Source organism: Pseudophryne corroboree, chromosome 3, assembly GCF_028390025.1.
Source record: "Pseudophryne corroboree isolate aPseCor3 chromosome 3, aPseCor3.hap2, whole genome shotgun sequence".
In the NCBI taxonomy this organism is placed as follows: domain Eukaryota; kingdom Metazoa; phylum Chordata; class Amphibia; order Anura; family Myobatrachidae; genus Pseudophryne; species Pseudophryne corroboree.
The window spans coordinates 676,046,106-676,070,230 of NC_086446.1; the positions used below are offsets into that span (position 1 = coordinate 676,046,106).

Consider the following 24,125-nt stretch of genomic DNA (forward strand, 5'->3'; position numbering starts at 1 on the left):
CCGTATTTTTTGCACCAGCACCAGGCGCAGAGCCCGGTGCTGGTTTTAAAAATACGGGGGATCCCCTGTCCATTTTTCACCCGGATTTTTAGAACCAGGACCAGCTCGAAGAGCCCGAGGCTGGTTATGCTTTGGAGGGGGGACCCCACGCCATTTTTTTCCGTGTTTTTTCCCGTTTTTACCCGTTTTTAAAAAAACGGAACAAAATCCGTCAAATCGGCCGTTTTTCGGCAGCGGGACTGTCGAATCCGTTTTTTATTGAATATGGTCAATTTCGGCACCCACTTGCCGAAATTAGACTGTCAAATTGTGTCAAATTGAAAAACGGCTGAAAAATTGCCGCGATTCGCCGCTAATTGCATATACCCCTTAGCTTTGCTCTGTAAGCTCGTTTGTAGGTGACGTTTCTAGAGCTTTCAACAACCTGTAGGCAGCCGCCAGCTCTTTAATCAGTTAATAGCGCTACATTCGTATCCTGGCAACCCTGAGTAACTGCATGAATGGCACACCTAAAGGGTTTCCGGGTCTAGCAACACTTCTGCCCCGTGTCTCCGCGGCAGGATTTGGCTGCTAGCGGGACGAGTTATGGTGCTGTTGCCGGCGTTTGTAAGTCATAAAAACAGCAACTCGCACCTAGTAGGATGGACCCCTATAAATAGATCAGTTCTTTATTTTGGAATGTTTGAGAACAGTTTAACAGCATTCAGTTTTATTTGTTCCCATTACTCACTTATGTTATCCTTCTCTTTCCTATTCAGAGTTGACCCAGGTGGACTAGCGGAAGAAAGGGGTATAAAAGTCGGTGATCAAGTTCTTGCAGCCAATGGAGTCAACTTTGAAGACATAAGCCATAGCAAGGCAGTCGAAGTGCTAAAGGGGTTAACTCACATCATGCTCACGATTAAGGTATCCAGACTGAGGGCAGGTCAGAAATGTTGCAGATTTGGTAACAGAAGAAAGAAATTCTTTACATTTTCTGTTCAGAAACTGGATTAGGGACGGTGGGTCTATGTACTAAGCCTTGGAGAGAAATCAAGTGAACGGAGATAAAGTACCAGCTAATCAGCCCCTAACTGTCATGTTACAGGCTGTGTTTGAAAAATGACAGTTAGTATCTGGTTGATGAGTACTATATCTCCGTACACTTTATCTCTCTCCAAGGCTTAGTACATAGACCCTGAGGTCTCTTATTCTACTACTGAGAGCAGTTAAACAGTAGTTTTCACAATTAAGGAATTAGTTTTCCTTGCTATGAGCTCTCTTGCATACCCATATTATATATTATATATCACATGTATAGACGTACACTAGTGGGTATATTTACTAAAAGTCGATGTTGAGGCGATTTTTAATTGATTTTGTGTTTTAGGGTCTAAATCACACATTTACTGACAGATGTTTTTTTTTTTTAAGATGTCAAAAATCATCTGTTGGTAAATGTGTGATTTAGACCCTTAACCACTTGCCTGTCATGGTCACATCAGATGCGACCAGACCAGGAAGTGCTTTAACTGACCTGATCGCACAGGATGTGACTAGTCACATAAACAGCGTGTGCAGCTCTTAGAGGGACCGGAAGGTTCCACTGTCTTCCCACACCCTACCCCATACCCCAGTGTATGCAGCGCTGCCGATCACTACTGATCGGTCAGCACAGCAGGACCCCCCCCCCCCCCCCCACGCGGCAGCTGCAGACATTAGCAGCCGCTGAGGAAGTATAAATTAACCCCCCCCCCCCCTTCCCAAGCCCTCCCCCCCTGTGTACCTGGTGGCTGGCCGGGCTATTAACATCAAAGTTGCGATGGTCGCAACAATGTTTTCGATGTTCCGATGGATCTGTCCGATGTTGCAGTGTTGGGGAAAAAAAAACACAATTTCAGGGCAGTTTTTGTTAAAAAAAAGTCATCAGTTAAGTGGTTAAACACAAAATCGATCAAAAATCGGCCAAACATTGACCAAAATCAACTTTTAGTAAATATATTCACTTTTGTCAGAATCCAGTTAACCTACCAGTGTGTTTTGGAGTGTGGGGGGAAACCACAGCACCCAGAGGAAACATACAAACTCCACATGGTCAGGAAAGGAACCTCTGCCACCAATGTGTGTACTTTCCTCACAAAACCTATTGGACACTCTCCACTTAGGCTTTTGATCTCAACAATCTGGAGAGACTGCACTGAGAAATTGAATACTCAGTTATCATACACTTCACACACCTATCAAACTGTTCCTTCAGTGTTTGATTCTCTGCATCCACCTCCTCTCTGCTCCCTCTATCTGTTGGACCCTTAGGCTCACTGCCTGGGTGTTATCACTGTCTCAGAACCCTTAGCTCGCTTCCTGGATGTCATCACTGTCTCAGAACCCTTAGGATGGCTGACTGGGTGTCATCACTGTCTCAGAACCCTTAGGTTCTCTGCTTGGATGTCATCACTGTCTCAGAACCCTTAGGGTCGCTGCCTGGGTATCATCACTGTCTCAAAACCTTTAGAGTCGCTGCCTAGGTGTCATCACTGTCTCAGAACCCTTAGGCTCACTGCGTGGGTGTCATCACTGTCTCAGAACCCTTAGGTTCTCTGCCTGGATGTCATCACTGTCTCAGAACCCTTAGGGTCGCTGCCTGGGTATCATCACTGTCTCAAAACCTTTAGAGTCGCTGCCTAGGTGTCATCACTGTCTCAGAACCCTTAGGCTCACTGCGTGGGTGTCATCACTGTCTCAGAACCCATAGGCTCACTGCGTGGGTGTCATCACTGTCTCAGACCCTTTAGGCTCAGAACTGACCTTTGTTCCAATCCAATCTGTATCCAAATCCTGTTACATACATTTCCAGAATACAGTATGCACATAACTCACACAATACACTTAATAATCTTTAATTAATGGACTCATTATCTCTGCAGTGAGGTATCCATTTGGATGGTTGACCATGTTAAGGTCGACAGTCATTAGGTCGACCACTATTGGTCGACATTGACATGGACAAATGGTCGACACAGGGCAAGTCGACACATGGAAAGGTCGACATGTTTTAAAAAAAATAGATTTTTAACTGTTTCATACTTTACCATCCACGTGGACTACGATTGGGAACGGTAACCTTGCCTGTATTGCTCGCTATGCAAGGGGACGGGGTACACTAATTGGGGTTCCTGGTCATGTTACAGAAAAATGACACCAAAAACAGTTCAAAAATCCATGTCGACCTTTCCATGTGGCGACCTGTCCCGCGTAGACCATTTTCGGGTGTCGACTATTAGTCCATGTCGACCATGTCTAAGTCCACCAATAGTAGTCGACCTAATGAATGTCAACCTTAACATGGTCGACCATTCATACCAGAACCCTGCAGTGACTATTGCAATTATTACTGTGTATATAGCACCACCATATTATGGAGCACACTTTACAGACACTATTTAATCAAACTCCTTGTAAGCAGAGCCCTCTTAGCTTTTTCTTCATTTTTTTTATTATTATTATTATTATTATTATTATTACTGTGTATTATTACTGCATTTGCTTTCACTTGTACAGAGCTGTGGAATATGCTGGCACTGCACGTTAACAGTCAGTTGTGTATTTCTCTATAGTCAAGGGTAATAAATCTGAATAATGACAGACCTGGGGGGGGGGGGGGGGGGGGGATACTGTCCACTACCACTGGCAGCACTATAGCAGCACAGCGGCACTACAGGCAGGGAGTGAGAGGAGACTGTTGCTGCTCAGTGTCAGCAGCCTCCCTCCCCCGCCCAACACACGCTGCTGTGTGCTGGGCTGTGGAGGATCCAGGGAGGCTGCTGCCGCTGAGCAGTACCAGTCTTCTATCTCCCTGGCCAATGTGCTGCTGCACTGCTATGCTGTAACAGGTGATTGCAAACAACCCGTCCCCCGGGTTCTACAACTGCTCATTACATAGGATACACAGCAGGTTGGATACACTTTGGGTCTGATTCTGAGTCAGAGGCCAGTGCAAATATGAACAGAGTATAGAAAGCGGTCTCTGATTGCACATGAGCCACACCATGCATATGCACATCGACAGTGATTGAAAGTTCCATTACACTCTTTCTGTGAAATGGGCGGTAACTGGCCGGTGACCATTCAGATGTACAGAACTGTTCCTTCTTGTGGAAGGGGGGGGGGGGGGGGGGGGGCATTGGCATGTAAGCCAACTTCCCTGCTCGATTGTACAATAGCATTCAGACAGAGATAAGATGCCTTTTGCAGACGGATGTTTTACACCTGGCATTGGGATTGATTCCAGTTTAGATTTTTGCAAATGTATTCAAAATAAAAAACTAAGAAATCACATGTACATAAGTATTCATAGATTTTGCTTAATACTTTATTGATGCACCTTTGGCAGCAATTACAGCCTCAATTCTTTTTGAATATGATGCCACAAGCTTGGCACACCTATCTTTGGGCAGTTTCACCCATTCATTTTCTTAGCAGCACCTCTCGAGCATCCGAGCTCCATCAGATTGGATGGGAAGCGTCGGTGCACAGCCATTTTCAGATCTCTCCAGAGATGTTCAATCGGATTCAAGTCTGGGCTCTGGCTGGGCCACTCAAGGACATTCCTGAAGTCACTCCTTTGATATCTTGGCTGTGTGCTTAGGGTCGTTGTCTTGCTGAAAGATGAACCGTCGCACCAGTCTGAGGTCAAGAGCGCTCGGAGCAGGTTTTCATCCAGGATGTCTCTGTACATTGCTGCATTCATCTTTCCCCTTTGTCCTGACTAGTCTCCCAGTTCCTGCCGCTGAAAAACATCCCCACAGCATGATGCTGCCACCACCATACTTCACTGTAGGGATGGTATTGGCCTGGTGATTTGCTGGGCCTGGTTTTCTACAAACATGATGCCTGGCATTCACGCCAAAAAGTTCAATCTTTGTCTCATCAGACCAGAGAATTTTGTTTCTTATGGTCTGAGAGTCCTTCAGGTGCATTTTGGCAAACTCCAGGCGGGCTGCCATGTGCTCTTTACTAAGGAGTGGCTTCCGTCTGGCCACTCTGCCATACAGGCCTAATTGGTGGATTGCTGCAGAGATGGTTGTCCTTCTGGAAGGTTCTTCTCTCTCCACAGAGGAATGCTGTAGCTCTGACAAAGTGACCATTGGGTTCTTGGTCACCTCCCTGACTAGGGCCCTTCTCCCCTGATAGCTCAATTTAGACAGCCGGACAGCTTTAGGAAGAGTCCTGGTGGTTCAGAACCTCTTCCATTTACGGATGATGGAGGTCACTGTGCTCATTGGGACCTTTAAAGCAGCAGATATTTTTCAGTGCCCTTTCCCAGATTTGTGCCTTGAGACAATCCTGTCTTGGAGGTCTACAGACAATTCCTTTGACTTCATACTTGGTTTGTGCTCAGACATGCACTGTCAAGTGTGGGACCTTATATAGAGTGGTGTGTGCCTTTCCAAATTATGTCCAATCTACTGAATTTACCACAGGTGGACTCCAATTAAGCTGTAGGAACATCTCAAGGATGATCAGTGGAAACAGGATGCACCTGAGCTCGATTTTGAGCTTCATGGCAGAGGCTGTGAATACTTATGTACATGTGATTTTTTTAGTTTTTAATTTTTAATACATTTGCAAAAAATCTCAGAAAAACTTTTGTCATGTTGTCATTATGGGGTATTTTGTGTAGAATTTTGAGGAAAAAAAAGAATTTATTCCATGTTGGAATAAGGCTGTAACATAACGTGGAGAAAGTGAAGCGCTGTGAATACTTTCCGGATGCACTGTATGTTCAAATGCAGAGATACAGTACTCGCCACATATGGAATATTAGGTAATAAACATACTGCTGAGACCATGAGCGCTTCTGACCTTTATGCAGAAAGGACACTGGACGGGCATAGTATTCAGGCAAATACACTGTCTAACCCCCCCCTACGCCATCTGCACAATGTAGGCTGCTGTTTGGTTCCTCCCTGTAGAATGCAAACCCTTTTGACTTATATTTCTCTGCTTCGTACCCACAGTGTAATGAGAAAGGTCACTACATGATGTATTCAAGTACTGTCATACACTTTATAAGGGAGCATGTCTAACCAGTTGTATAAGTGGCGTAAGGAGTTAGATCTGAATACGTTGTTAGTAACTGTAAAGAAGAAACTCCAAAATGAAGCTGGACTATTCCAATAACTTTACTGTTTCTGGTTTGCTTGGGGAATACAGTGGGGGAAATGTATCAAATCTTGGAGAGAGATAAAATATCAACCAGTCAGCTTCTGACATTTCTCTAGCATAGCCTTTAAAGTGACAGAAATTGACTGGATGGTACTTTCTCTCCAAGATTTCATAACTCTTCCCCTATATCCTTTACATACATTTGTAATTAGCCGGATACAAAATATTTAGAAAAAAAATTGTGACATCATCACTTTGGACCTTTCACATAAAGAGTCGGAGAAAAGCGAAAAGCAGAGCATGTTTCCGGGTAAGTGACTTACCACTAATTACCTCCGCACAGAAGGGACGAAAATAATCAAGCATCATGCCGGTTGCATCTCAAGGCATAGCAGGGTCACTTACTTAAGGCGCTGTGTATTCTGTTTCATCTGTGAAGAGGGATGTATTATTCATCAAACAGAACTATCAGGTTTTACTTTCTGTAGTCCTTCTTGTATTTGCAGGTGTGTATTTTTTTCTTTCATTCTTTTAAATTCATTTTCTCCACCCATATTTTTCAGGAGACGGGAATGTACCCTGCTTTCAAGGAGATGATTGCAGAGTACTGTTGGTTTAACCGATGTAAGTACTGAGGCAGATCATAAGGCTGAGCGCCTTCTCCCAGGACACGGATATCTCTGAGAAAATGTATACTGCTCAGATATAAGGTTTCCTATAGCACTACTGAGTATTCACCAACTTTTTCCACATTGTTAAATGTACAATCTACACCTTGACCTTTATTTATTAAGCATCAGCATATTACTCACACTGTTCATTAATGGGATTATTATACAAAGAAATGACATGCAATGATATACCCTCCGACACCCCCCTTTGCTATACAAGGTCGAGAATCCTGGATTTTTAAATACTGGTGTGTGGGACAGCTGATACCGCACATACAGTAGCAGAATAACCATTGTAGTTGTTGGTGGGAAGAGTGTTTGTGACTACTATAAATTAAGGGCCTCATACACTAGAACGATATGTCTGAGGCTGAAGTCGGAGGCGATTTCCCTTGAGCTCTCCCGGGAGCGGTTCCATACGATTTGGTACATTTTGCGTGCGATATATCTTATGTGATCCCAGCCATGCCTGCGGGAACCGACATATCACGAATGCAGCACCAACGATCTAGGGGAGCTGATCCGACCCTCACGGGAACACGCATCGGATCGGAAACACATCGAAAAGGCCAGATTTCACCTGATATATCGGCCCAAACGCCCGAAATTGGATGAAATCGGGCATTATCGTTCTAGTGTATGGGGCCCTTTAGATGCTTTATCAGCCATCAATCTTACACAGTCATGGAAATCGCTCAGCAGCTAGTGTTGATCCATTTGATCAAATTGGTAATGAAAATGCATGGCTAAAATGAGTGCCCAAATCTGACCACATGGTGGCACTGTGCATTTGTTCTATATTCATATTTTTTTTGTCTCATTAGAACAATTAATAGAGAAAATATGACTCGCCATAAAACAAATGTACAACAATGAATAGGAGGGCCCTAAAGCAAGATTGTTTTTATCCCCATAGAATAAGCCATCCCTATAGGACATCTATGGATGTTATTGTAAGACGTTTAGCTGGAATACGTACATTGCTGACAAGCAGTATGTGGTCCCCGGAAAGACAGATCAACAAGCGTTAAATGATACTAATAGCATTTCCTGGGTGCCGTCAGTACAAATGTAAATATGATGACATTACACCCCACCGTAGATACCTGATGGGAATGAGAAAGGGTCACTCCTGTCCTAGATGCGGTTTTCAGAGAGCTGAGCTGCCTCACTGTTCCTGGGGATATCCAGTGGTAAGGAGATTCTGGGTCAGGATATCACTCATCACTTGGTAAATGTCCTTCCTTTAACCCCTGAATGGGCGATATTACACCTGAGGGAACTCGAGTAGCACAAGGAGTAAGAAAATTGCTGATATTAGTATCAGTGGCAGCAAAAAAAAAATCATCCTTCAGATGTGGATACAACCTACAGCCCCAACACTCCCATTTTTCCTCTTCTTGGGAAAACTTTTCCATATTTTTAGAATGGATTGGCTGGAAGTTTTGTTGCAAAAAGAGAAGTTTACTGAAAAATTATTTGAGAGATGAGAATTATATAGAAACCCTGTTTCAATCCCTAAAAGAGCAGGTGTGGAAGTGCTTTAAGAGTACATTGTGGTATGAAATACAGGTCTAAGAACAAGATCCCCCATTTTCTTTCTTTAATAAATAATTTATGGCTAATAATGACTCCGATAGAGGTGCAGTATCCTTACTTGACGGGGACTGAAGGTGGTGGTGGTGACACGGCCATGGATCCAGGCTTGCTCTATTTTTCTTTTACTTATGTGTATCTTATTTTGGGTAACACAATTGTGAAATATGCAATGGATTTATCTTAATTGTATAATAGATAATTGTTCATAATGTGTGTTAACTTGTATGTACATAAAACTGCACATTTGATGTAATTCAATGTCATGCTTCAATAAAAGAAACTTTAGAAAAAAAATAACTGTAAATATGATGGTCAAAAATGAGTATGTACCATTGTACAAACTCAGTAGGTTATTGAAATTTTGGTGAATGCAGCCAGTCTTACAATTTGCCTACGAAGAATGATTAAAGAACTTTCACAACTGCCAATATACTGAAAGATCCTTTCACTCAACCCCCAGGTGACCTATCTTGGTCTAATGTGACCACCTATGTGCATGAGTATATAACTGCTCTATGCTCAAGCTGTATGAGTGATGTTGAGGTCATCTAATCATTCACTGGCATAGAGCGTGAATTAACCTACCAGATTTACTGCCAGTCCTATTCAACATCTTACTGATTCTAATCAAATTGAATGGAATTGCTGGTTAGTTTGAGCTGCAGCTGTTAGTTTCCAGTTTGATGTGAAGCAACCAAATTTTCTGTCCAACTCATTACATGCAATTGCAGCTTTATTTTGCTATTTCCTTAGTTGTTTTTGTTGATTATATTTGTATTTTATTTAACAGTAACAAATGGCCAATTGCAGCAACTTTCTCAAGCCTCAGAAACCAGCTCTTCCATTTCTTCCTATTCTTCTGGAGCTCCTCATGGTGCCGTTAATGGATATCATCAAGCACTTATTTCCAGTCCAGCCTTGTACGAGCCAGGGATGGTGGATGTGGGCATTTCCACCGAGACTTCACTTGAAACTAACTACGTGGGCAGTTTGGAGTCTGCCATACAGCCAGATCTCCATGTGTCTTCATCAGGGTTCTCTGAAGGACCTCACAAATTGGGAAAGATCATAAGTGAAACCCAAAGAACTGTGCACCCCACTCTCCTTCTTAAAGACACTGCCATACGAACGGAGAGCTTTCTAGAATCTCAGATGAAGAAGAAGCAAAGGAAACCATTCGGAGATTTCCCAGGCTCAGAATCTCCAAAGACAGCATTACTGTTGGCTCTTAGTAAACCTCGAAAGCCTATCAAAAGATCTCAAAGCTATATTACTCTTTGGGGTGAGTTTTCAAAAATGTTTAATCTAGGTTCTACATGTGTGAACATATACCTATCCTTAAATCGCATCAAATAGTGCTGCTTCAACTTTGCGACTAAGCTTGTCATTCTTCTCGCCATAGGCGTATCGTTATTATGCTGGAGTTTTCTGTCCTCCCTGAGCTCTGTATTCTGTATATTTTCATTATTTATTTCGTAGACTATACCATTTGTAAGTATGGGATTTGTAGGACTCTCCTGGTCCTGACCTAGAAATTACATTCTTCTGAGTTGAATTAAGCTGCCTCTTCAACAGTCTGTTTCCAATTTTTCACTTAACCTGTAACAGGGATAATAATTATTCTAATATATATCTATATATATCTTACGTCCTAGAGGATGCTGGGGTCCACATTAGTACCATGGGGTATAGACGGGTCCACTAGGAGCCACTGGCACTTTATAAGTTTAATAGTGTGGGCTGGCTCCTCCCTCTATGCCCCTCCTATCAGACTCAGTTTAGAAAATGTGCCCGGAGGAGCCGGTCACAGCTAGGGGAGCTCCATAGGAGTTTTTCTAGTTTTGTTATTTTTATTAGAGTTAGGCACAGGGAGTCTACTGGCAACAGCCTCCCTGCGTTGTGGGACTTAGGGGGGGAGTAGTGTCCAACCCTGAGAGGTTAATGGCCACTATCTCCGCTGACAGGACACTGAGCTCCTGAGGGTGATGATCGTTAGCCGCCCCAAGCGACTGCTCACTCCCGCAGCATGCCACCACCCCCTAACAGAGCCAGAAGATTCCGGTGGCGAGTGGGTCACCGGCCCCCACAGCAAGCGGGGAGCCGGTGTGAAGATGGTGGCAACAGGGTGGGAGTGCAGTACTAACTGCGCTCCGGAGGCTCGGCAGTACACAGTGCGGCGCTATGAGGGGCGCCCTGAGCCAGCACCTATACCCCAACTGGTCACCAAGGCTGTCAGGGACCTCGGTAACGCTGCCAGCATAATTCCTCAGGCCAGTATAAAGATGTGAAGAGCGGGAAGCAGCGCCATGTTAAAGGGGCGGAGCTTCTCAGAGCGGACCCAGCAGCGTTCAGCGCCATTTTCCTGCCTGCAGATCCAGTACAGAGACTCTGACTGGGAGAGCTGTCCCTCCACGCAACTCCAGCTATCCTGTGCGGTACCAGGGGGTTGTAGAAGGAGGGGGAGGCTGTGAAATTACTGTGTAGTCTATTAAGGTACACAGTCAGCGCCAGGTAGTTGTATTATATCTACCTAGGGTAGCGCTGTGTGTGTGCTGGCTCCAAGCTCTGTGCTTCTTTGTGGCATTCTTGGGAGGGAAACTGTGTCTGACATTTTCCTGTGTGTGTGTGTGTGTGTGTGTGTGTGTGTGTGTGTGTGTGCGTGTGTGTGTGTGTATGTGTGTTTATTTTCTCACATAGCCATGTCTAGGGACTCTGTGTCTTATGCTGCAGAGGACATTTCTTCTCCAGAAGAGTCCATTCCATGTACACAGGAATGTAATGTCTTGTCTCAGATCCCTATTACTGAGCCGGAGTGGTTGACCTCTATTAAGGGAATGATCTCTCAGATCTCTACTAGAGTAGCTCATACTGAGACTGAAACTCAGGTTTTAAAGAAGTCTATGACAGTTTGGTCAGGTTCTGTTCCTATTCCTTCAAAATCCCCTAGCATATACCCACAGAAACGTGCACTTGCACAGATTATGCAAGATGACACGGATACCGACTCTGACACGGCTGACGGTGATGGGGATATGCTAAGGGGGGGGCGGCATCCCTGGGTAAGGGGGTGCAGCTCATGATTGAGGCCATTAGAGATGTATTGAACATTTCTGACACAACACCTGAGCAGGTTGAGGAGGCTTACTTCACAGATAATAAGAAAGCCTCGCTAACCTTCCCTGCGTCTAAAGAATTAAACGCTTTATTTGAAAAGTCCTGGGAAACCCCGGAGAAAAAATTCCAGATCCCCAAGAGGGTTCTGGTTGCTTTTCCCTTCCCGGAGGAGGATAGAAAAAGATGGGTAAACCCACCCATAGTTTACGCCAATGTCTTCAGACTGTCAAAAAAAAAAAAAGTGGTTTTACCTGTCCCTGGATCTGCCGCGTTAAAAGAACTGGCTGATCGTAAGATTGACATTACGCTCAAATCCATATACACTGCTTCAGGGGTGGCATTAAGGCCTACTATTGCCTGTGCATGGATCTCAAAAGCTATAGTAAAGTGGTCAGGCATGTTACTAGAGGACTTAGATACAATGGCTAGAAGTGACATTGAACTGTTTTTACGTAACATACACGATTCTGCGGGGTTCATGGTGGAGTCCATGAAGGACCTGGGTACGCTGAATGCACGGATATCTTCCATGTCTGTCTCAGCTCGCAGAGGACTCTGGCTACGCCAATGGTTGGCAGACGCGGAATCCAGCAAAAGTGTGGAGAACCTACCACACAGGTCAGGCTCTGTTTGGGGAAGCGTTGGATGCGTGGATTTCCACAGCAACCGCGGGTAAGTCACCCTTTCTTCCCTCACGAAGAAACCCTTTTCTTCATCCGCATCGCAGTCCTTTTCGGACCGCTAAGACAAAAAAGTCCAAAGCCCCTACCACTTTCTTTAGAGGTGGGCGTGCAAAATCCAAAAAGCCTGCACCTGCAGGCTCCCAAGACCAGAAGCCTGCTTCTGGTTCCTCAAAATCCTCAGCATGATGGTGGACCGCACAGCCTGGAGGACGGTCTGGTGGGTGCAAGGCTCAGACGTTTCAGCCACGTCTGGGTGTCGTCCGGCCTGGACAGGATATTGTGTCCCAGGGGTACAGACTGGAGTTTCAAGAACTCCCGCCTCACCGATTCTTCAAATCAGGCTTGCCAACGTTACTGACAGACAGGGCTGTCCTACAAGATGCCATTCAAAAATTGGAAGGGTCAGTGGTCATCATTACAGTTCCACCGCATATGCAAAACAAGGGTTACTATTCGAACCTTTTCGTGGTACCGAAACCGGATGGTTCGGTCAGACCAATTTTGAACTTGAAATCATTAAACCCTTATCTGAAAGAGTTCAAGTTCAAAATGGATTCTCTGAGAGCGGTGATCTCAGGTCTAGAGGAGGGGGAGTTTCTGGTATCCCTGGATATCAAGGATGCGTACCTCCACATTCCGATTTGGCCGCCACACCAGGCTTATTTCAGGTTTGCACTGTTAGACAGTCACTATCAGTTTCAGGCACTGCCATTCGGTCTCTCCACGGTACCGAGGGTGTTCACCAAGGTGATGGCGGAGATGATGATCCTCCTCCACAGACAGGGAGTGAACATAATTCCATATCTGGACGATCTGCTGATAAAGGCGTCAACCAGGGAGACCTTGTTGCAGTCCATTGCTCTCCTGACTCGTCTGCTCAGGGAACATGGTTGGATCCTGAACCTTCCGAAGTCACATTTGGAGCCGACAAAGAGATTGTCTTTCCTGGGGATGATCCTCGACACGGAAGTGCAGAGGGTGTTTCTACCGGAGGAAAAAGCGTTGGTGATTCAAACAATGGTCCGGGATGTCCTGAAGCCAGCCCGGGTATCGATTCATCAGTGCATTCGCCTTCTGGGGAAGATGGTTGCCTCCTATGAGGCTCTACAGTATGGAAGATTTCATGCTCGATCCTTCCAAGTGGATCTCCTAGACAAGTGGTCGGGGTCTCATCTACATATGCACTTGAGGATACGTCTGTCGCCGGAGGCAAGGATTTCACTCCTCTGGTGGCTGCAGATGTCTCACCTTCTGGAGGGCCGCAGGTTCGGGATTCAGGACTGGATCCTTCTAACCACGGACGAAAGTCTCCGGGGTTGGGGCGCAGTCACTCAAGGGGAAACCTTCCAAGGAAGATGGTGAAGTCAGTAATCCAGTCTTTCAATAAACATTCTGGAACTAAGAGCCGTGTACAACGGTTTCAAGCGGCACATCTTCTGCGAGATCGTGCCATTACAGTCGGACAATGTAACGACGGTGGCCTACATAAACCGACAGGGCGGAACGAAGAGCAGAGCTGCAATGTCAGAGGTAAAAAGGATCCTCGCTCTCACCTCCCGTTCTTGGAGCTTTGGTACATCCCTATGGTACTAATGTGGACCCCAGCATCCTTTAGGACGTAAGAGAAAATAGGATTTTAATTACCTACCGGCAAATCCTTTTCTCGTAGTCCGTAGAGGACGCTGGGCGCCCGCCCAGCGCTTCGTTATCCTGCAGTGGTTACTTGGTCAGTACTGCTTTGTTCTTGGTTAAGTACTGCGTTGTTACTTGATTCAGTAATGTAATTCAGCTGTTGCTGAGTTTTTAAGCTAGTTAGCTTGGTTTGCCTTGTTGTGTGAGCTGGTGTGAATCTCGCCACTATCTGTGTAAATTCCTTCTCTCGAAGTATGTCCGTCTCCTCGGGCATAGTTTGTAGACTGAGTCTGGTAGGAGGGGCATAGAGGGAGGAGCCAGCCCACACTATTAAACTCTTAAAGTGCCAGTGGGTCCTAGTGGACCCGTCTATAACCGATGGTACTAATGTGGACCCCAGCATCCTCTACGAACTACGAGAAAAGGATTTACCGGGAGGTAATCAAAATCCTATTATGTGTGTGTATATATCTATATCTATATATATATATATATATATATATATATATATATACACACACAGGTTGAGTATCCCTTATCCAAAATGCTTGGGACCAGAAGTATTTTGGATATCGGATTTTTCTGTATTTCAGAATAACTGCATACCATAATGAGATATACTGGCAATGGGACCCAAGTCTAAGCACAGAATGCATTTATGTTTCATATACACCTTATACACACAGCCTGAAGGTAATTTTATCCAATATTTTTAATAACTTTGTGCATTAAACAAATTGTGTGTACATTCACTCAATAAATTTATGTTTCATATACACCTTATACACACAGCCTGAAGGTCATTTAATACAATATTTTTAATAACTTTGTGTATTAAACAAAGTTTGTGTACATTGAGCCATCAAAAAACAAAGGTTTCACTATCTCACTCTGATTCAAAAAAATTCCGTATTTTGGAATATTTTGTATTTCGGAATATTTGGATATGGGATACTCAACCTGTGTATGTATGTATGTATGTATGTATGTATGTATGTATGTGTATATATGTATGTATGTATGTATGTATATATATATATATATATATATATATTATACTGTATAAAAGTTGTAATTTTTATTTGTTCGTTCCGACTTGGTGATCTAGAAAGTAACTGAGGTACTGTATGTATGATCTCGATGAGACATTAGGGAGAGGAGCAAAAAAAGCAGATGCTTGACACTCGGCGTGTGCAGTGTGCAGTCTCCAAGTCCAAAATGACTATATGTACATAAATATAAATTTTTGGGGAGAAATATACGTAGGGACTGTTTTTGAACTATGGAGACATTTTTTTTCTTTTTTGGACAACATCCACATGAGCGCTGCAGCGGGCAAACGCCAGTCATATATAAATATCTATAGGGAGGAGAGGTTTACTTTACACAGTACGTATATAGGGGAGGTGGTGATAGCACCCCCTCCCCAGTACACAGCAGCAGCAGGCAATAACCCCCCACACACTAGTAATCATCAGCAGCAGCTCGGCACCTTCCCTCTACCTCCAGAGTACCGCAGCGGCCGGAGAGCACCCTTTCCCCCACCCCATCCAGAGTATAGCAGTGGCCAGAGAGAACCCTCTCCTCGCCATTAAAAAGCTGCATCCGGCATACCCACCCCCTTCCCACACAGAAGACAGCAGCAAGCCGGCAACCCCCCTCCCCCCACAGAACACAGCAGTAGGCTGGCAACCCAAGCCCCGCAGTACATAGCACATTTTCTCTGACGTCCTAGTGGATGATGGGAACTCCGTAAGGACCATGGGGATTAGCGGCTCCGCAGGAGACTGGGCACAAAAGTAAAGCTTTAGGACTACCTGGTGTGCACTGGCTCCTCCCCCTATGACCCTCCTCCAAGCCTCAGTTAGATTTTTGTGCCCGGCCGAGAAGGGTGCACACTAGGGGCTCTCCTGAGCTTCTTAGTGAAAGTTTAGTTTTAGATTTTTTATTATCAGTGAGACCTGCTGGCAACAGGCTCACTGCATCGAGGGACTAAGGGGAGAAGAAGCGAACTCACCTGCGTGCAGAGTGGATTGGGCTTCTTAGGCTACTGGACACCATTAGCTCCAGAGGGACCGAACACAGGCCCAGCCTCGGAGCTCGGTCCCAGAGCCGCGCCGCCGGCCCCCTTACAGAGCCAGAAGCAAGAAGAGGTCCGGAAAATCGGCGGCAGAAGACATCCTGTCTTCACCAAGGTAGCGCACAGCACTGCAGCTGTGCGCCATTGCTCCTCAGCACACTTCACACTTCGGTCACTGAGGGTGCAGGGCGCTAGGGGGGGGCGCCCTGAGCAGCAATAAAAACACCTTGGCTGGCGAAAATACATCACATATAGCCCCCAGGGCTATATAGATGAATTTTAACCCCTGCCAGATTCCACAGAAAAACGGGAGAAAAGGCAACCGAGAAGGGGGCGGAGCCTATCTCCTCAGCACACTGGCGCCATTTTCTCTCACAGCTCCGTTGGAGGGAAGCTCCCTGGCTCTCCCCTGCAGTTACTACACTACAGAAAGGGGTTAAAAAAGAGAGGGGGGCACTAATTAGGCGCAGTATAACAATACAGCAGCTATAAGGGGAAAAACACTTATATAAGGTTATCCCTGTATATATATATATAGCGCTCTGGTGTGTGCTGGCATACTCTCCCTCTGTCTCCCCAAAGGGCTAGTGGGGTCCTGTCCTCTATCAGAGCATTCCCTGTGTGTGTGCTGTGTGTCGGTACGTTGTGTCGACATGTATGAGGAGGAAAATGAGGTGGAGGCGGAGCAATTGCCTGTAACAGAGATGTCACCCCCTAGGGAGTCGACACCTGAGTGGATGAGCTTATGGAAGGAATTATGTGACAGTGTCAGCTCTTTACAAAAGATTGATGACATGAGACAGCCGGCGACTCAGCCTGTGCCTGTCCAGGTGTCTCAAAAGCCATCTGGGGCTCTAAAACGCCCGTTACCGCAGATGGCAGATACAGACGCCGACACGGATACTGACTCCAGTGTCGACGATTAAGAGACGAATGTGACTTCCAGTAGGGCCACACGTTACATGATTGAGGCTATGGAAAATGTTTTTACACATTTCTGATAATACCAGTACCACTAAAAAGGGTATTAGGTTGGGTGAGAAAAAACTGCCTGTAGTTTTTCCTGCATCTGAGGAATTAAATGAAGTGTGTGATGATGCGTGGGTTTCCCCCGATAAAAACTGTTAATTCCTAAAAAGTTATTAGCATCATACCCCTTCCCGCCAGAGGATAGGGCACGTTGGGAAACACCCCTTAGGGTGAATAAAGCGCTCACACGCTTGTCTAAACAGGTGGCACTACCGTCCCCGGATACGGCCGCCCTTAAGGAACCTGCTGACAGAAAGCAGTAAAATATCCTAAAATGTATATACACTCACACGGGTGTGATACTGCGACCAGCAATCGCCTCAGCCTGGATGTGCAGTGCTGGGATGGCTTGGTCGGATTCCCTGACTGACAATATTGATACCCTAGATAGGGACAGTATATTACTAACTATAGAGCATTTAAAAGATGCATTTCTATATATGCGTGATGCACAGAGGGATATTTGCCGACTGGCATCAAGAGTAAGTGCGCTGTCCATTTCTGCCAGAAGAGGGTTATGGACAAGACAGTGGTCAGGTGATGATGATTCCAAAAGGCATATGGAAGTATCGCCTTATAAAAGGGAGGAGTTATTTGGGGTAGGTCTAACAGACCTGGTGGCCACTGGAAACAGCCAATTCCCAGGAACAAAAGCCCTCTCCCGCCTCCGCAAAGTCCTCAGCATGACGCTGGGGCTTTACAAGCGGTCTCAGGCACGGTGGGGGCCCGTCTCAAGAAATTCGAGACGTCTCCCCCTCGCCGTTTCATAAAATTTGCTTTACCGACGTCTCCCTCAGACAGGGAGACAGTATTGCAAGCCATTCACAGGCTGTATTCCCAGCAGGTGAAAATCAAGGTACCCCTCCTGCAACAGGGAAAGGGGTACTATTCCACACTATTTGTGGTACCGAAGCCGGACGGCTCGGTGAGACCATTTTTAAATTTAAAATCCTTGAACACTTACATACAAAGGTTCAAATTCAAGATGGAGTCACTCAGAGCAGTGATTGCAAACCTGGAAGAAGGGGACTATATGGTCTCTCTGGACATCAAAGATGCTTACCTACATGTCCCAATTTACCCTTTTCACCAAGGGTACCTCAGGTTTGTGGTACAGAACTGTCACTATCAGTTTCAGACGCTGCCGTTTGGATTGTCCACGGCACCCAGGGTCTTTACCAAGGTAATGGCCGAAATGATGATACTCCTTCGAAGGAAGGGAGTTTTAGTTATCCCTTACTTGGACGATCTCCTGATAAGGGCAAGATCCAGGGAACAGTTGGAAGTCGGGGTAGCACTATCTCAGATAGTGCTGCGCCAGCACGGTTGGATTCTCAATATTCCAAAAATCACAGCTGATCCCGACGACACGACTTCTATTCCTAGGGATGATCCTGGACACAGTCCAGAAAAAGGTGTTTCTCCCGGAGGAGAAAGCCAGGGAGTTATCCGAACTAGTCAGAAACCTCCTAAAACCAGGCCAGGTGTCAGTGCATCAGTGCACAAGGGTCCTGGGAAAAATGGTGGCTTCCTACGAAGCAATTCCATTCGGCAGATTCCACGCAAGAACTTTCCAGTGGGACCTGCTGGACAAATGGTCCGGATCGCATCTTCCGATGCATCAGCGGATAACCCTGTCACCAAAGACAAGGGTGTCTCTCCTGTGGTGGTTGCAGAGGGCTCATCTTCTAGAGGGCCGCAGATTCGGCATTCAGGACTGGGTCCTGGTGACCACGGATGCCAGCCTGAGAGGCTGGGGAGCAGTCACACAGGGAAAAAAATTTCCAGGGCTTGTGGTCAAGCCTGGAGACATCACTTCACATAAATATTTTGGAGCTAAGGGCCATTTACAATGCCCTAAGCCAAGCAAGACCTCTGCTTCAAGGTCAGCCGGTGCTGATCCAGTCGGACAATATCACGGCAGTTGCCCACGTAAACAGACAGGGCGGCACAAGAAGCAGGAGGGCAATGGCAGAAGCTGCAAGGATTTTTCGCTGGGCGGAAAATCATGTGATAGCACTGTCAGCAGTGTTCATTCCGGGAGTGGACAACTGGGAAGCAGACTTCCTCAGCAGGCACGACCTCCACCCGGAAGAGTGGGGACTTCACCCAGAAGTCTTCCACGTGATTGTAAACCATTGGGAAAAACCAAAGGTGGACATGATGGCGTCCCGCCTAAACAAAAAATTGGACAGGTATTGCGCCAGGTCAAGGGACCCTCAGGCAATAGCTGTGGACGCTCTGATAACACCGTGGGTGTACCAGTCAGTGTATGTGTTCCCTCCTCTTCCTCTCATACCAAAAAGTACTGAGAATTATAAGACGGAGGGAAGTAAGAACTATACTCGTGGCTCCGGATTGGCCAAGAAGGACTTGGTACCCGGAACTTCAAGAGATGCTCACGGAGGACCCGTGGCCTCTACCTCTAAGAAGGGACCTGCTCCAGCAAGGACCCTGTCTATTCCAAGACTTACCGCGGCTGCGTTTGACGGCAGGGCGGTTGAACGCCGGATCCTGAAGGAAAAAGGCATTCCGGATGAAGTCATCCCTACCCTGGTCAAGCCAGGAAGGATGTAACCGCAAAGCATTATCACCGCATTTGGCGAAAATATGTTGCGTGGTGCGAGGCCAGTAAGGCCCCGATGGAGGAATTTCAACTAGGTCGATTCCTGCATTTCCTGTAAACAGGAGTGTCTATGGGCCTAAAATTGGGGTCCATTAAGGTTCAAATTTCGGCCCTGTCAATTTTCTTCCAGAAAGAACTAGCTTCACTACCTGAAGTTCAGACGTCTGTAAAAGGGGTACTGCATATACAGCCTCTTTTGGTGCCTCCAGTGGCACTTTGGGATCTCAATGTAGTTTTGGGGTTCCTAAAGTCACATTGGTTTGAACCACTTGAATCTGTGGAGTTAAAATATCTCACATGGAAAGTGGTCATGTTGTTGGCCCTGGCCTCGGCCAGGCACGTGTCAGAATTGGGGGCTTTATCCTGTAAAAGCCCTTATCTGATCTTCCATTCAGACAGGGCGGAATTGAGGACTCGTCATCATTTTCTCCCTAAGGTGGTTTCAGTGTTTCATCTGAACCAACCTATTTTGGTACCTACGGCTACTAGTGACTTGGAGGACTCCAAGTTGTTGGACGTAGTCAGGGCCTTGAAAATATATGTTTCCAGGACGGCTGGAGTCAGAAAATCTGACTCGCTGTTATCCTGTATGCACCCAACAAGCTGGGTGCTCCTGCTTCTAAGCAGACTATTGCTTGTTGGATTTGTAGTACAATTCAGCTTGCACATTCTGTGGCAGGCCTGCCACAGCCAAAATCTGTAAAAGCCCATTCCACAAGGAAGGTGGGCTCATCTTGGGCGGCTGCCCGAGGGGTCTCGGCGTTACAACTTTGCCGAGCAGCTACTTGGTCAGGGGCAAACACGTTTGCTAAATTCTACAAATTTGATACCCTGGCTGAGGAGGACTTGGAGTTCTCTCATTCGGTGCTGCAGAGTCATCCGCACTCTCCCGCCCGTTTAGGAGCTTTGGTATAATCCCCATGGTCCTTACGGAGTTCCCAGCATCCACTAGGACGTCAGAGAAAATAAGAATTTACTTACCGATAATTCTATTTCTCATAGTCCGTAGTGGATGCTGGGCGCCCATCCCAAGTGCGGATTGTCTGCAATACTTGTACATAGTTATTGTTACAAAAATCGGGTTATTATTGTTGTGAGCCATCTTTTCAGAGGCTCCTCTATTATCATGCTGTTAACTGGGTTCAGATCACAGGTTGTACGGTGTGATTGGTGTGGCTGGTATGAGTCTTACCCGGGATTCAAAATCCTTCCTTATTGTGTACGCTCGTCCGGGCACAGTATCCTAACTGAGGCTTGGAGGAGGGTCATAGGGGGAGGAGCCAGTGCACACCAGGTAGTCCTAAAGCTTTACTTTTGTGCCCAGTCTCCTGCGGAGCCGCTAATCCCCATGGTCCTTACGGAGTTCCCAGCATCCACTACGGACTATGAGAAATAGAATTATCGGTAAGTAAATTCTTATTATTACTGTATTTCTATTAAATATGGTGATAAAAAGTATAAACTGGTGAAATGTAAGTAAAATGTGAAAATATATTAAATAGGGGAGGTGGTCAAGATCCCGCCGGATGGAATCCCGGCGGTCGGAATACCGACACCGGGATCCCGACCGGCACAATCCCGACATATTCTCCCTCTGTGGGTGTCCACGACACCCATAGAGGGAGAATAAATTAGTGTGCCGAGTGTAGCGAGCCCGCAAGGGGATGCGTTGCGCTTGCCCCCTATCGGTATTGTGCCGGTCGGGATCCCGGTGTCGGTATTCCGACCGCTGGGATTCTGTCCGGCGGTAGTGCGTACTAATCCCTTAAATAGAACCCTTTATCTCTCTACAACTTATCACTCCAAGACTTAGTACATCTCCCCCATTAACTTTCATGTGGGTGCAGCAGGACTCTCCTCTTTCAAACGAGGGAACTCGCCTCTTTCAAACAAATGCATCCCCATCTTTCTAGGTGATGGGCTTGAGGAGTTAGAGGGACTTTCCCCACCACCTTTCTTCATTCTTTTTTGGGGGGTTTTAAGTGACAGCGGCGTACATTCCAACCCGGGGGCTGCATGGGGTCCCCAACAGTCATTAGGGGCACAGATAGGCACACTTACCTACTCTAACGGTAGGATATATTATACGGGTAGTCCCCTGGACCACCAATAGATTGTGTGGATCTTCCACATCCCTGCCACTTTCTAGTGAATCAGCAGACTGGGGACATATTATCGGGAATCGCATGTCCCCTGAGTGGTCATCTGCATCTCCTCTTTAGGCTTCTCTTGGAGATGCAGGTAGGATAGGAGTGGGGCTCATCCTCCGCAGTCTTGCTGTATACACGGATGAGCCCTACTCATCATCCGCACCAAAAGGGGTAAAGAAGAATGTCACCTAGAATTATTAAAGAAGAGCTGCTTACAATGCAGGCGCCCTTCACCATATCAGCTGTGGTCCCCAATGGTTGTATGTAATGCTCGTCCTGTTTTACACAGACTAAAAGGGTGTCTCTGTGCCCTTTCCCTGTGAGCTACCCACTCACCTTTATATATTATATATTTTACATTCCCAACACAAGATGTAAATACAGCTATCTTGTTGTTCAGAATAATACGAAACAATAAAAAACATAGTAGTATAAGTAAGGAAAAGGTACTTATTGCCATCTGTCAAAATGTTCTTTCATGTAGAAGCCCGGAAGAAGAAGAAGAAAGAGAAGTATGCCTCCCCGGAAAGCGATGGTCTGCAGCGATCAAAAACCTTCATGAATTTATTTTTCAAAGGCAGCCGTGGAAAGCAGAATGGGGAGAAGAGTAAGGAAACCTCCACTCCAGATTCCAAGAGAAGAGCCAGATCACCATCACAGAGTGACCCAGAGAAAGGTAGACTTCCGTCATACAGCCGTGCTCCTAATATTTGCTTCATTTTCTTTTTCTTTTTTTTTCAAAATTTTTTTTATTAAAACAAAAGAGAAATGTACAGACACAGAACATTGGTGGTCATTCCGAGTTGATCGCTAGCTGCATTTGTTTGCAGCGCCGCGATCAGGCTAAAAAACGTCAGTTCTGTGCATGCATATGTGGTGCGCACACGCGACGTACGGGCACAACGAACGATGTCATTTTGCACAGGGTCTAGCGATGCTTTTCAGTCGCACTAGTTGCCGCAGAGTGAGTGACATGAAGTGGGCGTTTCTGGGAGTCAACTGACCGTTTTCAGGGAGTGTTCGGAAAAACGCAGGCGTGCCAGGGAAAACGCAGGTGTGGCTGGGCGAATGCTGGGCAGGTGTGTGACGTCAAATCCGGAACTGAATAGTCTGAAGTGATCGCAAGCGCTGAGTAGGTTTTGAGCTACTCTGAAACTACACAAAAAAAATTTTCAGGCGCTCTGCGATAAAAACGTTCGCACTTCTGCTAAGCTAAAATACACTCCCAGTGGGCAGCGGCATAGCGTTTGCACAGCTGCTAAAAACTGCTAGCGAGCGATCAACACGGAATGACCCCCATTGTACCACACAATAAAGCATCTATAAACAAGTACAAGTCAGGACCATTGTATTGCAGGAACAGCATAGTATAATATAACCAGTCAAAAAAGAAGCAGAGTGTAGTACAAGTAAAAATATATTAAAAATAACTACATAAAAAAAGATATTAAACTAAAACATACACAACAGATCAGGCAGTGCTGTCAAAAGAAAGGAAATAAAAAACAAACAAAACATCAGAATCCTGAAACCCAGTGCAGCCAGGCCATCCCGAACAGGAGGAATACCAATATATCCCACAAAAGAAAAGGAAATATAGCCCGTGACATCTTGGTATAATGATATATGATTACAGATATAAGTCATCAAGAATTCTAAACATGTCATAACATTGCTTCATTTTTTAAAATAGAAAAGTAAAGAAGGATACTTAGGGAGGAATGCAATTCCCAGACATGGAGGCGATGTGGTGTTTCTGGTACGGCACATTGTATCTGCCGGCATCACACGTGTTACTTTGCCCTGCATAGACGAACTACCGCAACTGCCGATATGCGCGCAGCTGGGCATCACAGTGATGACCGGTGAAACGTCGAATAAATTCCACCCTTACTGTCAGAGTCTGGAGTAACAGTAGTGATGCACATATACTTGAAAGGCCATATCTGTGTTACAAACACATATAAGTGTGGGGAAAGTCTATGAGCCATATGTTTGGCACTCCGGCTGTATGGCTAGATCCACCTGGGAACCATTAGTGTGTTTGGTTGATGACTACATTCACTGTCAGATGCAATCATCATCAGGCTACATGTACTGTCCTTCCTCCAGCGTGATCAGCGTTTATTTTCAGTCCCTACTCGCTGCGTTATAGAACCCCCTCCCCCTCCCATGTTTGACACAACCTAACTGGCTGTCAAAATTGCAGAATGCTCAGTTACTTGAACTTGGATTTTCTTGAACATTCTGTAATCGAACTGTGATCAATTAGCCTCATCCAAGTGGTGGTGACACCTCCCTGTCCTGTCTAAAAGATGTCCCACCCACCTATGAATTGTCATAAAATTAGTATCTCCCAATTCTAATTTGACAAAGGGGTAGATGTACTAAGGTTTT

General features: G+C 45.8%; 1 protein-coding gene across 1 annotated transcript in view; it reads left to right on the forward strand.

Moving 5' to 3' along the window:
• Positions 1 to 24,125, forward strand: part of PDZD7 (PDZ domain containing 7) — a 163,791-nt gene that overhangs the window by 54,300 nt on the left and 85,366 nt on the right. Inside the window, exons 5-8 of the mRNA XM_063961904.1 lie at positions 759 to 906; positions 6,708 to 6,768; positions 9,205 to 9,696; positions 22,213 to 22,404. Of these exons, the coding sequence (XP_063817974.1) occupies positions 759 to 906; positions 6,708 to 6,768; positions 9,205 to 9,696; positions 22,213 to 22,404 (893 nt within the window). The remainder of the gene's footprint in view (positions 1 to 758; positions 907 to 6,707; positions 6,769 to 9,204; positions 9,697 to 22,212; positions 22,405 to 24,125) is intronic.